The sequence below is a fragment of the Gavia stellata genome, chromosome 11 (genome assembly GCF_030936135.1).
Source record: "Gavia stellata isolate bGavSte3 chromosome 11, bGavSte3.hap2, whole genome shotgun sequence".
Classification (NCBI taxonomy): domain Eukaryota; kingdom Metazoa; phylum Chordata; class Aves; order Gaviiformes; family Gaviidae; genus Gavia; species Gavia stellata.
Genome location: NC_082604.1, coordinates 25,814,331 through 25,831,410, shown reverse-complemented (window position 1 = coordinate 25,831,410; position 17,080 = coordinate 25,814,331). Strand labels below are relative to the sequence as shown.

At 38.0% G+C, this 17,080-nt stretch overlaps 1 protein-coding gene across 2 annotated transcripts; it reads right to left on the bottom strand.

Moving 5' to 3' along the window:
• Positions 1–1,628: 1,628 nt before the first annotated feature.
• On the bottom strand, positions 1,629–17,017 carry PDCD10 (programmed cell death 10). 2 transcript variants are annotated; one of them, XM_059822532.1, is made up of 8 exons: positions 16,945–17,017; positions 10,015–10,228; positions 9,322–9,375; positions 7,844–7,961; positions 7,062–7,188; positions 6,596–6,674; positions 6,211–6,293; positions 1,629–4,459 (listed from the first exon to the last, which is right to left on the bottom strand). In XM_059822532.1, exons 2-8 carry the CDS (start codon positions 10,108–10,110, stop codon positions 4,378–4,380), a joined length of 639 nt encoding a protein of 212 aa, XP_059678515.1. In that variant the 5' UTR covers positions 10,111–10,228; positions 16,945–17,017; the 3' UTR covers positions 1,629–4,377. The 2 variants fall into 2 exon arrangements, with proteins under 2 accessions (XP_059678515.1, XP_059678516.1); XM_059822533.1 differs by lacking the exon at positions 16,945–17,017 and adding an exon at positions 16,092–16,129.
• Between the last annotated feature and the right edge of the window lie 63 nt (positions 17,018–17,080).

The following is a 17,080-nucleotide window of genomic DNA, read 5'->3' as shown; positions in this document are numbered from 1 at the left end:
ATGCTTATGCCATCCAGCAAGACAACTGCTATGCATTGTACCTCCTACCAGAAGCGTTTTGCATTGTCTCAGAAACCAAGCACAATGTCTACAAAATCATAACCCAGCTGGGAGGCAGGAGAGCAGGACGGAGAAGCTAAGGGACATCACCTCCACAGAAATCTCTAGATGAGCCAAATCCTCCTCCTCCACCTTGGAGACACTATCTCCAATGAATTTTGTGGCAAAATTCAAGTTTATGTTACGAGTTAGGTATTGTTATCTCAGCCTCAAAGGAGCAAATTCAGCATTGCCTATACCTCTACTCTTTTTAGAGGAGATCTAAAACTTGGGATTGTGTATCTTTAAAAAGTGAAGGCCAAGACTGTGTACAATTCAGCCCGAGACTAAGTGAAGAAGAGGGAAAAAGAACAATTGGTTGTGGACAAGGTTAGTGAATTCTTCATCATAAGTTAAATTTATGCCACATATTAAACTTCAATATTTGAAGATTTTTTTTTTCCTTTCAGACTGTTTTAAAATGACATCTAACATGAGGAATAAGGACAAAGAAGCTGGCTTTAAAACAGAACTTGATAGATTTATGACCAATATTATATAGTACTTTTTAATTTCTGCAACAGGAAGCCAAACTTGATGACCCAGGAGCATCTTTTCAGTCTGATTTTTTTAGCACTATGGTTGCTGCTAGGAAGTGGTTCCCTTCCTGAAGCATATTTCCTACTAGTCTCTTGAAAGCAACATCTGCCCAGAAGAGTATGAGGCAAACCGAAACAGTGGAGTGAAAAACGGCGAAGTGAGCAAATCGTTATGCAAAGCTAGAAGAGTTCCCAGAGCTCACAAGTAGAAACTGCCTGCAAAACCTTTTTCAGCGGGCACTGGTTAGTTCTGTGGGAAGATGAGCCAGACTGAGCATGGCAAAGCAATATTCTCAAGCAGAACAGCCAGTGCCTACTCCAAAGGTAAGTGATAATCACTGCTGTGCAAACGTGGTTGTTAGTATCTCACACATTAAGTTACATTTATTTTATTTCCCCTTCATAATGGAATAATCTAAAACTTAGATTTGTGGCAAGCTTGTCTAGATAACCTTCTTTTCATTCCCCACCCAATGCAAAGAAGCATACACAGTCTCTTTGTAAAACAAAGAGAGCAGGTAACACCTGCAGAATGAACAAGGCATGTCTTCCCTTGACAGAGAAAGATCCAAAAAGAACATTAAGAAGGAACACTTCAGTGGTAATCTAGATAAGATCATATGAAATGATAACACTTAATCAAGACTGGTGATATCTCATCTTGCTGCCTGGATAAATGAAAGTTCTGACACCAGAACACCATAAAATTTCATCCTTACCACTTTATGTCAACTCAAGATAAAGCTTATATTGAACTGGGCACCTGGCACATCTCACAGACTTTTAAACAAAAGTTTTTATCAGTATTAAAACAAGAAGCTTCTAACCAGAAGTAAGTCCACCTAAGTTTTTCTTCATGTCTTTATAGGCTGAGAAAGATCAAAACAAGTGATTAAGACATTTCTTTGCTTCATTAACAAATATACAAAGTTTTATTTTATTAGATTGGTTTTCTGTATGTTAACATTATCATATCAGTTATAACCCACATTCACAGCAGAAATTTTCTAATAGCATTTTGCAACACTAACTGCTGTATTAGATATCCTCAAGAGAAACTTCTCTTCAGCTACTCAGATAACTTGAATAAAGTGCAAAACCACAATAAAGTTTGACAGACATATGCCCCAGCTCATATTCAGTGGAAAATAAAATTTGTAAGTCTACTAGATATGGATTCACTGCACACAACACAAGAGTGTGACCTGGAGACATCAGTTTTCAAGTTTTCCCATTACCAGACATTGATTACAATGAATAATTTTCCATTACTTTTAAGGGTAACAAAAAGAAATCACAATAAGGTTACAAATAAAACAAAACACATTGTGCAGACTACCTGAAGCTTAGCCCTATACTTGGTACCTTTTACCCAATAAAGGTTTTAGGAAGAACTGATGAACAAGAACAGTTCATTTCTTGATAGTCTCTTTAACTTCAAGGAATCAATTAGCAGGACATAACACAGCATCTTGTTTGGGACCCACGTCATAAGTTTGTTTTGTTGAGGAGGTTTTTTTGGCTTTGTTTTTCCATTCAGTTGTTTTTTTTACTATACCTGCACACAAAAATGATATCATTCAACTCCTAAGGATTGCCAACGCTAGCTACTGTCCCTCTCAATCCAAGAAGATAGAATAATCTCAGAATTTTATTGGAATTAAGTCAAATTCACGAAGTATAACCCAAGCTTTCATGTCTCTCCTTACAGCCACTGGTGCAGCCTCCCCAGTACCAAACACTTTTCAAGCAAATGAAGTATCAGAAACTCTGGGTGCCTTTCCCTTTCTTCTACCTAACTAGTTTTCATTAAGTCCTTCAGTGCTACAGCTTAAGTTAACGTCATCTGCAAGGAAGACTACTCAACCTTTTTACTCACAGAATTCAAAGATGCAAATTAAGTATTACTTTAAATTAGTCAGGCTGCCTCCTTTGTACCTGCTAACATTGCTTCTCTTCTACCACTTTCCAAGAAATGACAGTTTAGCATGCCAAGCTTTAATAAATAACTAAAAGTTTTAACTATAAATTGTATATGCATCCTTTAGTCATGTTACTAAGCTCAATCTGCTAGTAAACACAAAACACCACTGTCAAAACAGAAGATAGCCTGAACAGCAAGCTTTAAGGACCACATCCTGTTTATAGCTTTATGTAACCAAGAAATTCACAACATACATTCCCAAGAACTCATTTTTACATAATACTCTCCTTCGCATTGTTACAGTTCACTACAGTCAGTGCTTTCATCAAGGAAACATTTCCATGCACAGATACACAGCAGAACATCCAGTGCTACTTTGGAGGGCTGCAGATATCATTTTCCCCTTTTAGATCATTTAAACAGATAACTAAATTCAAGGTCCCAGCTGTTGTACTCTGGATAAGGCACTTGCCCCAAATGAGCAATACAGCACCATGCCAAAAGTCTGGCTGTACCTTTTCTTCATCATTTATACCTAAACAAGGAATAGTTCTGTAGCAATTGTGCTCTTTCAGTCTGAAGCGATCCTCCTGCAACAGCTTGTGTAGCTTTATAAACTGCTTCACATTCTTCCCTAAACTTACTAGTTATGGCCATATAAATAAATATTTTGAAGACTTTCAGAAGTTTATTATACAACAATTCTATTTCAAAATAAACTCAAGGTGCACTTTGAAGGGGCTTACAAGATATTAATTAGAACTTGTGAAATATTACCATGAAATCACAATGATAAAATTTGAATACGCCCATCAGCAGTTCTTAACCATCTATGTAGACAAAATTTGTGAATCGAGGTCTCACATGGTTTCAATCCCTGAAAAAAAAAAAAAGTTGCCTTATTGGCATGCATAGTATAGACATCACTAGTGCTACCTGGAAGAGTTCTATCTTCTCTTCTCTTCCCTCCCAAAAGGGTACCAATATAAAACCCAGTTATCTTAATATTTTAAATTTACCTTTTGCTGCATAGTCAGCTGCATATATTTAAAGTAATTCTCTGCTCAAAGCCTCAGAGTAATCTAGGAGTAAAAACCTGTTAACTCACCACCAACAGAAGATTAAGAAAGAAGTGGGTTTTAGTTTCTATCAAAACAAAAAAAAACCACCTCACTTCTAGGGTTCTTTATTATTTTGCCAAAGACTTTTTAATAGAATTATTCTGGTATTCTGGTCTAGTATCAGATCACAGCCAAAAATCTCAGTTTTAAGGAAAAAACCCTCATTTTATACTGATTCAAACTGCCAGTAGCTTTAAGCACCCAAATAATTTTAATTTTTCCATTTAATGAATGTTCTGCAGTTCTAGAAAGATGAGATATGCATTGTTGTTCACATACAAAAAGACAGTCTAACAGATGTAAACTATTTATTGAATATTTGCCACCAATATTGTTAAATACATAATCTTGCAGTTTTCCGCTTTCAAGTTAAAATGTCAGAAACAGAACACCAAATATTTACAATTCTTATAAGGAATGTTACATAATGACACATTAAGGCGTAAATTCTTTTGGCTTATAATTCTGAAAAGAATGATAATAGCAAAAAGTGATGCAAAATCTTCATTGTGAGATTATGATTAAGCTACAATGTTTTACAAAAATATGGTGTAAGATGGCAATAATCCCATTCAAAATCCTGCATTAGGCCCCTCAAGAGGGGCTGATAATTTATACAGTCAAAACTTTAAAATTTACATATAAAGGTACCCTATCCACCATTGAAAAGTACAACTCTCAACATATACAGTTTTCAGGCCACAGTTTTGAAGGTCTGGAGTATCAAGTTGGTTTGATGAATTAGTCGGTTGGCACTTATGAACACATTTATTGCCCTGTTAAAAGAGAAAGATATTGCTTCAGACATTTTTAGAAATATGTCATTCAATAAATACAGCATTAAGTTTGAGCAAGTAAGTATATTGGCATTTAGGCTCTGCAAATTGGAAGCATATTGATGCTTTACCATATCATGATCTACCTGAAGCTTACTGCTGGCAAACAGATAGACTTATTTACATAGCTAATCCTAGAGAGACTACGTTTATTGGCAGGAACGTAAAGACTTTGGCTCTCAATCATTGAAATATCAATCATTTGTTTTTGGGGTTTTAGCTAACTAAGAAAAAGAGCTGAGCAGCTGATCATTAAATGCCTGTTCTTTTCAGAGCTGAACATTTTGATGATCTTACAGGTCTTTTCCAACCTTAGTGATTCTGTGATTTCATCCCCTAGTAATTTCAGAATTTGCAACTCTTTCCTCAAGAAATACTAAGCATGCATGCATATTGAAGCAACATACCATTTTAGTTAACTTTTTGTTAAGAAAGAGCTGCGGGGTCACTGAGTTTTTCAGCTCAGTAATGATGCCTGTTAGCATGACTTTCGTTTAGTGCCGTTACTTTCTGGTGGGAGCAGGGTATCTTATTCAACATGCAGTTCACCTTTAAATTACTTCTGATTCCACAAGGATATGAAATACAAGCCTTACCTGGGATTTCTTGCAATACTGATAATACCTAACACACTTAAAGCTTATGTCCACAATACACAGCATTCACTTCACACAAGGCTAAACAAGGTTGGTCTCTTTCAATATGGTTCATGCACATAGAACCCTTTCCCCGTTTTTTCAGTCAAATAGTTTTCTAATCAACTGAGACTGTTTAGACCTAGTTCATGTGGAAAAACTTATCTATACATCTGTTCAGTAATCATAAAGCTACCAAGGTTAAATTTCTCATTTTGGTATCATAACCAAATTTAGCCCCAGTTTCAATAAGAGGAGAAAAAAAAATAAGAGTGCTTTCATAGGAGCAAGGTAGTATTCACGGCTGGTCCCAAAACTTCTCTCTCCTTTAGTAATGCACCATCCCCTGGGTGCTCTTAAGTCTTTGCCAAGCTCAACAAGACCAAATGTGAAAGTTAGTTCTCATCTTTAAAACAGTAGCACACGGAACACTTTGGCATTATCAAAGTCTGAGGGGGGAATACACTTATCAGCCGAAACAGTCACTACAGTAAAATATACAAGAGTAGCGACTTCAAAACCCAGGGTGAAGACCTAAAAAAAGCCTCGGTTTGAAGGCTAATATGTTCAAATACAAAAAGATTAACCAGCTGAGCAATTCCACATACTGCAAAGCACTATAAAAAGCTATGAAGAAAGGCCAAGAAAAATGTTAATCAAAGAAAACACTGCACAGATGTTCAGTTTTTGCAAATGATATTTCAAATAGGTAGATTACTTTTTTCAGTAAAGCATTCATAAATCTTTTGTCCTTGTATATACACTGAAAAAGCCACACAAGCCCATGAAATTTCACTTCACATATCCAAATTCAAAGCTAATACTGCACATGGGTGTTGTATGGTGGTGCATTTAACAGACTTCTCTTTCCTCAAAGGCATCACAAAAGGAATACAAGTATTCCAAAGCAGCCATGATGGTCTACGGACACAGGTGAGGAAAAAAATTAGGGAAGTCCTGAAGAAGTTAGCTTACACCCAAAAGCTTGTCTTATTTTCCCCTGTTAGTCAACAAGACCTTTCATTACATAAAATGTTAGTACAAAAACATACTTACTTTCCATCTTTAAAATAGGTTTTCAGAGTATCACTGAAGCTTTTGGAGTATTTTACAAACTCTTTCTTTTGGTGCTCAAGTGCCTAAGAAACAAAAACACGACGAGCAGAGCTTTAATTCACATAATTTGGTACAGTCAGAATCTTGATGTTAAACTGAGAACATTAGCTAACATTATGTAGGTATAGGAATTTTGATTTCTTTAGACGACATGGAGAGAAATCACCCTCTTCCTATAAAACTGCTGAGACCTACCATACAACAATCCTGTTGTTAAAGTATATGTCATTGACCAGTTAAGCTCTCCTATTCATCCTTTGATCAAAAGGATACACTTCCTCTTATACTATTAAAAATGTTGTATAAAAAGAGTTATTGCACATACCCGCCGGTTCTGGTATTGGTATTTCTTGAAGACATTATTTACTGTGTCAAGAAGTTCCTTTATTGCACTCGCGATGTCCCTATTTGGCAATAAAAAGAAAGACTAGTTGTAATATCCTTAAGCTATGCTATTTAAACGTTGGAATTTAATCCCCTTCTAGTAGTCAAATACTTCTTAAAACAGTCTCTACAGAATAAGTGTCAGACAGGATGTAGCAAGACCAAATGCTAAGAGCTAGACCAGCGACACAGGAATTCAAACTAAGAATCAGCAAGTTAAGGTCAGTCTAGTAATATGGGGCTGTCGTTAAAAGTCCTCAACTCTGTCCGCTCATTTGTAAGGCAGGATCAGGCTCCTTTCCAATGGGAACAGTGTTGCTAGCATCTTCTACAGCATTTGAACATTCAGTTTTAAATACAAAGTTTGATCCCTCAGTCTGCAGAAAAGTACATAATACAGTACTTACTTGATTGTCTGAAGAAACCTCACTCTGTCATTGATCTCATCAGGAATCTTACTAAGAATCTGTTTAAGTGCTCGTGCCTTTTCATTAAGATCTTGGAATTCTGGTTCTGGTCTTTCAATCATATACTCTAACAAGAAGAACATATGCAAAAATACCATTAGTTTTTCCTCAAGTTTCCAGTGACAGCTAAAAACACTACTTCACAAAATGCAGCAGTATTGCCATGTTACATTTGAAAGTGAACAGCACAAATGTAGCCATGACCAGAAAACTGCAGTGAATACACTCTGCATCAATAGAAACACAGTGCAACAACAACCTGGTTTATTGCAAGTTGGCAAAAGAGCCCATCTTACTTTATTTAAGCGAGACACTGAAGACGCTACACTAATCAAATGCAGTATTAAAATAATTGAAAGCCTACTGTATACTCCCCTTCTCTGACAGTAAAACTACTGCTTTTAATTTGAAGCAGAGAAAAGGAAGGTGAATAATATACTCCATATATGCTTTCTTCTCGTTGTTAGCATTGCAAAAGGTGAACTATGCACCCACATAAACATAGTTCTAAACATGCATCTTCTTTTATTAGTCAAGTATGTTTTTTAGGAAGATTTAACTTCTCCAAAAGAGGTATTCGGAAAAAAACAAATACCATGAAGAAAAAAAAATCTATTAAGAAACAAACAACCTCTTCTGAAAATAGGTACAGAGAAATGCATGTTCCTAGTTAACAGTGTAATTAAAAACACACTTATTCAACATAAGAGGTAAGCTATTACCTTCTACATCATCAGCTGCCATACGCAGAAGAGACTCTGTGAAATTCACATCCACGCTTTTTTTCTCCAGGATTTTCATAATGATGTCCTGTGTAAGACCTGGATTTTCTTTTTCAGCCTGTATGGCATAGAAAATTTTTATTCTTAAGTTTGCAAGACCTGAATATTGCAAGCACAAAGGCAGATTTTCATGTAACTTGCTTCATATATTGCAGGACTTTGCTAGAAACTTTAAAAGTTTAATGGCTTTAAAATAGCAGATTACATTGAAAGCCATTCTTCCACGACAACATCCATTTTTCTTAGATTACATCAGTGGTTTTGTATAAACAACTTTTCCAACAAGTCTTTCCACTCATTTCGATTTGAATAAGTTCTTCATGAAATTCTATATTCTATTTTATTTCCATAAACAATAATATCATATATTTTGAGACAAAGATATTGTATCCATTGGGATGTAATTCACTCAAACACAGGTGCTACTCCTCCATCTTCCACATGACATTTTATAAATGTGCCTCTCATGAATCACATCATATGCTCAAACATCATCTTGGAATTGCTTTTTCAGAAAAAAGCAACTTTTGATTGATGACATATCTAAGTAAAGCTAAGCTAGACTAACATTAGAGGTAATCACACTACTGGTGCTGCTATCAAAGAATTATGCTGTGTTGAGCAAGAATGAGAGTACGTGGGTTTTTTTACGCTAGCACTACCATTTACACCAATTTCTCAGTTTTTACATTATCTGCATTCAGCTTAGCTCCTTATCACCAGTCGTAAAAACATGTAACTTCTATGAGCTCTAGTTGAGACTTAAGACTGTCTAGGTACAGACAGTGTAGAAACAGGGAAGTATTGCTTACTTGCATAGCTCACATGTTAAGATATGTCATGTCTACAATTATTTTTTTTTTAAAATTTCAAGAGATCCCCACTTCAATAAAGCAGTATAATGGAATTTCTGTATTTTCATTGTTTAGGAATATAATAGAAAATTTAGGAGAGTCTTTTTTCCATTTACCATTGGATGCAAATACAAGCATTGAACTTATCCTCATCCAAAAAACAATCCCATTACCATTCACTTTGTAAACCATTTTTAAAGTCTCCTACATGCCTATTTCTCATGAGCACTTATTCTGCATAATCTTGTCGCATTTAGACTAAGTTTATTACCTTCACTGACCGATTCCTCATTTAAGCTTTTGTACTACACGGACAAGACAAGATTCTATTTGTTTGAAATTGCTTAGTATGCTTGTGTCATTCAGATTTCTACTCATAAAATTTGCAGGCATCTCACACTTAGTCCATGCAATTGTCCACTTTATTTTTATTTTTAGACTATTGGCTCAAGGATGCAGTCTTCAAACATGAAGACACAAGGAAACAAGACAGCAGACTTTTTAGCTTCATCATATATGGTTTACCTTTTATCCAATCATTCTTCAATGTAAGTTACTTCTCACCTTAATAAAAGCTGCTCTCAGTGTCTGAGCTGCAGATAGATTTACTCTTTCTAGCTGCAATAAAAGTTTAGAATTATTAGCAATTCTAATGTTGTCAGAACAAAACAAGACAAGTACTCATGCCTTGCCTTATATAGCATAATGAAAAGGGGCACTGACAGAAGCATTCAAATTACTGGTCTCATTTGAGGGAGAGATACTATAAAGTTTGATCCCAAAGGAAAGACTTCCCCCAAAAATAAAAACATTAAGATCAAACATGTCACTGGACATATTTTGCATTTATCCAGCCTACAGCACAAGCCTGACAGAAGCTTTTGAAAACATCTTGACCATCTCTGATACTCGCAGAAAAACAAATATCCTATTGCATTACAGCCATTAGCAGTGAAATTAAAATGCATCAAGCTGTTCACAGGTACACGTTCAACAGTACGTTACTTCCTGCCATAGAATGCAGGACCTTGCAGTTTTGTGAAAATCCTCTGTAAAAGGCAAGAAAAAAGAGCAGGGCCAAGACAACTAGCAATCTTTGACGAGCATGAAATTGTATTCAGGGAAAGAAGGGTAAAACCATGCATAGAAAGATGGTTAGACACAAAGCTTTCCCACACAAGATGAGCAACCTGTTACTGTGATCATATTTCCCAATGTAAAGGAGATTATTACATTCTAAAGCAAAATGTCATTTACCTCATTAAAGACAGGGTACATAACAGCATAGAGAGGCATGGAAACCATAGAAGTGGTCTCTGCTTCATTCTTCATCTCTTCCATTGTCATCCTCATTCAAAGACCCACTTCTCAAGAAAACACTATAGAAGCAAAAAACTCCTCATTCACTGAAATGTTTCTTCTTTTTCCTCGTTGTGCAAGAATACTTGAAGAACTTGGAAAATATATTGTCCTTAAGTGTGCGAGAAAAAAACAACAAACCAAACACAATTATGAATGCTCATGACTGACAGGTTCTAAAAATGAAAAGGCACAGAACAACATTAGTTTGTTACTACCTAGAAACTAGGAATTACTTATAAATATTGAATGACAACTTCAAAACGCTAATTGAAATCTAGTAAGTAAACAGATATTTTAAAGAGTAAGGTACTACCAAAACGTTTTAATTCAAGTTCTTATGGAATTAATTTTCCTGAAAGAAATTATTTGATTTGATACATATTACAAAAATCTTGCCACCACTCGTAAGCAGCAGCAACATAAGATTCCTGACAACTCACATATATAAAAAGCTTAAAAAGCATTACATGCTGCAAACCCAAAACCCATACAGACGCATTATGACAATTAACATTAAGACTACCTATAAATACTCCATATTTTTGCATATGCATCAAGCTGTGATTCTGCTGGAGATCAGTGTCTACTTTCTACCCATTTGAATTCCAAATACTACATCTTTGTTTTTACATAAGCAAAAGTCTTAAGTTGTGTTTCCACTCAGGGTGTGTCAACAGCCATGTTAAGTCAATGGAAAATTATTGTTCCAGTAACTGAACCTAGGTTTTGGAAGTTCTCCACCCAGTCCAGCTCATCAAACCCACCATGGAGTGAGCATTGCTCAGACCCAGAAATTATGTTGAAAAGAAAAAGGTCACCCTGCAGTTCATAAAAAATGTTTGTTACAGCCTGCTATATTTTCCCGTCCACAAGATTCTTTTAAAATATTTTATGTAACATAATTGAGTTTAAAGACCTAAAGTCCAAGTTAGGAATAAAGATACACAGAAAGACATTAACAGTTTTAATTTTTAGATTTGCTTGGAGTATTTAAGGCACTAGAGTTCTTCCTCCTAACAAGCTTCAGACATCAGGCATTTGTACATCCGTATAGTGATTTTAATGACATCTTAGTAAGAAGTGAAAAAAATGAATTTTTTAAGAAACAGCAGAAGCTACTGCAGTAATCAATATCACTTCCCAGCAGTTCGAACAGGTTAAAAAAAAATGCCAAGATACTTCTTCAAGCTATATTCCTCATTATGCTCTGCACTGGCTAAAAATCTTCAGGCTGTTTAAATGGAAGAACAGATATTCTTTTTTGCCCAGGGCAGGTATATAGTAGTTTAGCTATAATTATACAAGTGAAATTTGTTATTGATTACAGTAACTTGGATGACTACAAATATCATGCATGTCTCACCTAAGCATGTGATTAGGCAGTATGAATATACCCAAAAGCAAGAAAACAAGCAAAGAACTGGTCTCACTACAGAAACAGCCAACAGTTAAAACGTGATTTGAAGAAAATTTAAACATGAATATAGTAACAAGGAACAGCTCTTTATACAAGTCTTCTGACATGGACGACTTATTGCAAAATCTCATCTTTGTTTCTCTTACTGTTCCAACCCTTCAATGTGACATATATGAGCAGATTCCTACAGCCACAGCATAGGATTACTGAGACTTTAAGAAGGTGTCTGTATAGATGAGGTATGTCCACATGGATGGAATTGCAAAAATCAGGACTCTCACGTTTTTATCACCTACCCATAGATATTTTACAGCTGTCAAGAACATGGAAGAATACAAGTGAATATTCATCATTCCTCAAAAAGTTGAGTATCTTTAAAGAACTTGTTTCAGAATTACATGAATTCATGCAAGGTCTACTCACATGGGGGGGGCGGAACTTGTCTGAACAAGTTTTCGCTCACAACTGCAAGTACAATCTGTCCCATTTATTATACACGCATATTCCCTGCACTGAAGACTCTGGCATGTAAAGGGCAGAGTGGATGGAGAGCTGTTTGGTTTACCCTTTGTTTAATTCTGCGTTTCTGGAAGTTCAGTAAAAATATATACTCATGCAAGATACTACACTAATAAGCACAACTGAAGACAGCATTCACAGATTAATTTACTGCAAGTTTTTATCTTGAGTACTGTAGTCTCAACAGAATAAGTTTTTAAAACAGTTAAATCAGGTCATTGAACATCATTCTAGTCTACCCAAAAAGATTTTTCATCATAGGAAGAAGGACAAAATAACCATTAGATATAATTACTTTGTTTTTATGGGTTAGCAGTATCCACAAAGAAAAGGAAATACTAACTGAAATGATGGATTTTTATGATGATGAAAACCTATTACACTGTGGAATATCATGAACAACTCATTTTCTCCCCAAGAGCCATAAGCTATTGTTACTAATCCACAGTACAGTTAAACCCCGATATAAAAACAATTATACACCATCTATTACCTCTTTATCAGGCACTGATACTCTTCAAACAAAATACAAAACCTTGGACTTATATTAACACAAAGGATACAAGCATTGTGACTGAAGACAAGAGGTAGATTTAAATGTACATGCACACAAGAAATACATAAGAATACCAAATACTTTGTTGCCAACATATGAAAAGAAATATATTCACTGTATCATACTGGTTGCTCATTATTCCAGAATTCTTCCCATCTTCCAGAAGATACACTAGGTAGTGTTATGCTGTCATGCAAATACCTGACTGCCTACATTGCCACACTATTTGTCCTTGCAGCTACAGATCAACTTCTTCACATCTTTCAGATGTAACTTAGATGCACTGCAGTCTTTGCTAGTGTTAAATAGCAGGGATAAAAATCCTCACAAAACCCCCCGCATTTATTTGCATTACAGAAAGATAGTTTGTCACAGCTGCACTCAACAACATACAAGTATCTTTGAAGAAGGTCTCAATCCTGATTATGGACCAAATCCCCATGAAACTGAAGTTGCTGTCCTACTATTTAGATAAATTAGAAAGCCCACCAGCCTTCAAAATGGCCTGACTAAAGCCAAAGTTTAATGCACATTATCATGTAGCAACTAGGAGCTTTCAGTACGTTTGGTATGTGATCAAAAGCAGCCATCTGCATAGCTGCCAAGCTTTATGGCAACACTGTCTTCTAAAAGCTTAACTTCAGGTCACTACAATCTCAAGTCTTTTATTTGAGATGAGTTTACCCTCGTTTCACCTGCCAGTTGTTTTTTTACACTCTCAAAAAAATGGACTAAGATTCCATGAGAAGGTGATTTATTAGAACAGCACAATGGAGTCGCATGGTTCAGAAAATCCTGGCAAATTGCTGTAAGATGCAAAAAAGGTGTCACTCTGCTGGCAAACTTGTTAATTGGTCTGAGGGGGAAGACAAGGAGAAGATAGTAGGATATGCTGTCTGGACTAGACAGATGCCAAATATTGATCTGCATGCAAGCCTGATCTTTTTTGTTACAGTGATCCCACAGATTCAAATCTGCATATGTGCAATTAGAAGTCATGCTGCATCATCAGATGAAATCAACTATCAGAGAGTATGTACAGAATGATATAGAGAATTTAAAGAGAACCTAAATTTGAGAACTATGCTAAGATGCCAGCTAATACAATCCTACTGCTCAGTCTTAAACCATCGAACACATCAAATCATATTCCAAGACTATATATATGTATACATGGAGTATATACATTCACTGTCAGTACAAATCTTACATTCTAACCTTTCAGTTCTAGCACTAACATATTATCCCAGCTATTCAGCAAACCCTGAGAGAACTGGTACACTTTAGATGAGGAACAAATTTGGAAGGATTCTTTGATAGACCTACTCCCCCATATCCATCCAGTGGGATTTTAAATCATTCAGCTGAACTTTATCAGAAAAAAATACATTAAGATAAACTTCCTGTAAGCCAAACAAGGTAAATAGCAAAACCCACCACACTTCCCAAAATGTACAGCTACTGTTAGAAGTATCCAAGGTGATAATTTGCTTTCTCTAATCTGTCATTTACTGACAGACTTCTGGTCATGCACTAAAATCAAGTAGCAGAACTGCAGATCTACTTAATAAGAATATAACCATCACCATATAACTACAGAATGCAATAATCTTTCCCAAACCCACATCTGCTCGTTGGCCAGTGTGAAAACAAGCAAGGTATCCAGGAAAAAAGGTGTTTGTATAACACTATCTTTTGAACCAGTGTTCAAAATGAAGGGAGCAGAGTCTCTCACGATTATAACTTTTGAAGAGTTGTTTTAAAACAACAGAAACATTAGATATCAGTTGGCAGGATTTCAATCTTCAGTTATGTCATCGGTAGACCTACCTATACACTGATGTTGTCTCTATTCCCTTCTCCAGGCTCCATCTACCTTAGATCTGGAAAACTTTAAGCACCTAGCCAGTCATACTCTTTTTTAGAAAAGTACTAAAGAGGAACAAGGCCTGAGGCAGTGATCTACCAGAATTATTACTTCAATGGTTGGCTTCTAGCAAAAATTACAGCTCTATTCCTGCTAGAAAAGACTATCCTTACTGCCAAGAAGTTCTGCTTCACTTTTTGCAGTGAGGATTCAAAAGGAGGTTTTACCTTTAACCTGATGTGAGACCCCTGACTTACCAGAAAAACTAATTTAAGCTTAGGAAGAAACCATGGCGGAAGGGAAATAGCAGCATGAAGTCTATCCTGAATTCAGAGGCAAAGAGCTTGGCTCCTATTTGTAAGGCCAATGTGCATGGGAGGAGGGAGTTTAGGTAATTTACTAATTACAGTTGCAAATTTTACAGAAGAAAAAAAAATTGCAGAGTATGCTCTTTTAACTATATGCATACCCTACACATAGCTTGGTAACTAAGTTTCCCTTATTAATGGTCACTTAAAAGAAATTAAAAACCCCACACTCCTTTTCCTTGTCAGATGGTAACTTACCTGCCAGCTCTGTATTTCAATTACAGACTGTAATTATTTCCCATTGTATAACTTAAACTATATGGTACAAAGCTTAAAGGCTTTATGCTTCAGATACAGAACTACCTTCCTTTTTTAAACTGAGGTGATTTCATGACAGTATGGTTGAATTCATTGGAATTGCCATACAGATCAACAGCTATGATAACAATCTCTGTATTTTAAAATCAGTAAAGATAACAAGAAACTTTAAAAAAGATACTCTACTGTACTGATTCCATATTCTATTAACTCTTACACCCAGCAGTTTCACTGAAGAGTTAACAAAAGGAATATCACCCGGAAATAGCATTGAAGTTTTAAAAGCATCTTTAAGTGCCTTTCACCAGAACAGAGATATGCAGTTTTCAAACATCTCCACACACATATAATAGCCACTTACAATTGAGTTCACTCTGACAAAGCATAACTGCTTATGCATTTGATTATTGTAAGAGCAATTCGTATGACTAATTCAGAAATCACATGAACTCACAATAAACCCAAGATGTCTATTTTTAGAATTACATCAACTTAAAAAAAAAATAAAATAAAATACAAGCCTACTCTGAAGTCAGGCTTACAATTAGTTCATATTCTTTTGCAACCCTGAACTTCAAAATGGAAGTGATTTAGTCTGTCCTAATACGCCCAGCTTTTGTGTCTGCCTACCACATGAGAAACTATAGCCTCCTGGACTGTGCCCCAATTTCACTAGTTAGCAACATTAAAATTATTACACAGTATAACTGAAACAGGTCATGGTTCTTAGCATATATAATCACAACAACATATCCCTGCTGCCCTTTCAAGTTCTTTTTGGGAATGGAAAAGTAAAGCTATTACTCTAGCAAATGCTGACAGGCAAGAGAGTTTCAAACACACAAATACATTCCAACAAGTAAACAAATACCAGAGGGCAATTAGTTCCTCTGATAACAGGAACAGCACAAACCTGGCCCAAGGTTTCAGCCATCTACCTGTGCCCCAGCATGTGTAAGCTACAGGAAAGGAACGAACCAAACTCACCAGTTAAGTGAGCAGCTTAATGGGACACCCAAACGTCTCCCCAGACTGCTCGGTTACCAAGAGGAGCACAGCCCGGGCTATCTGCTGTCCCTGCCCGGCACTTTGGCTTTCCGCCGCGGAGCGGGCTGGCCCCGGAGCCGCCAGGTTTGCGGGGAGGAGCCGAGGTGCCTTTTTCTCTCCCCCACCTGCCGAGGCACCGACCGCCGGCACTCGCCGCGGCCACCTGACAGCGCTCCGCTCCGACGTTAGAACGAGCTAAAAATAATACACATCCGGGCCTACGCTTCCCAGGCCCGGGCGTCCCCCCGGCCGCCCTCCCGGGGCTCGCCAGCCAGCGCGGGGCGGCCCGGGCCGAGGGGCCTCAAGCCGGGCAGCCCCCCCTCGGCCGCTCCCCCCCACCCCGAAGAGGGGAGGGCCCCAAACCACGAGCGGCGCCGGGGGACGGAGGGCTGTGGGAAGGACAGGCAGAAGGACAAGCCCTCGCTCCGCTGCACCCCCGCCGTGAGGTCAGCCGCCCGGCAGGGCCGGACCCTCTCCCCCGCAAGGGAGGGGAAGGGGCACCCTCCGCCTTCCCCACACGGCGAGGCCCGAGGCCGCGCTCACCTGCGGCGGGAGCTACCGGCGGCCCCCGCCGCTCCTCCGCCCGCCCTGTCCTGTCCTCCCCCCGCCGCCCCTCAGCCGGGCCCCAATGCTGGAAGGAGTTTTACGCTTCTAACGCGGCACAGCCCCGAAGGGCGAGCCAGGCCCTGCGCAAACACACTAGGAGAACCCCCCCACCGCCCTCCCAACGCGCTGGCTCCTCCGCGGGCACCCGCCGAGAAGGGAAGAACAGCGGCGAGGCACAGCACCTCACCTCCCCCCGGCCCACGGAGCCCACGGAGCTCTCGAGGGGGCTTCGCCGCCGCGCCGGAAGCGCCTGCGAGGAGGAAGCGTCCGCCGCTATTACCACACACCAGGCGTTGTCCGGAACTAACCGGCAGCCGCGCGGG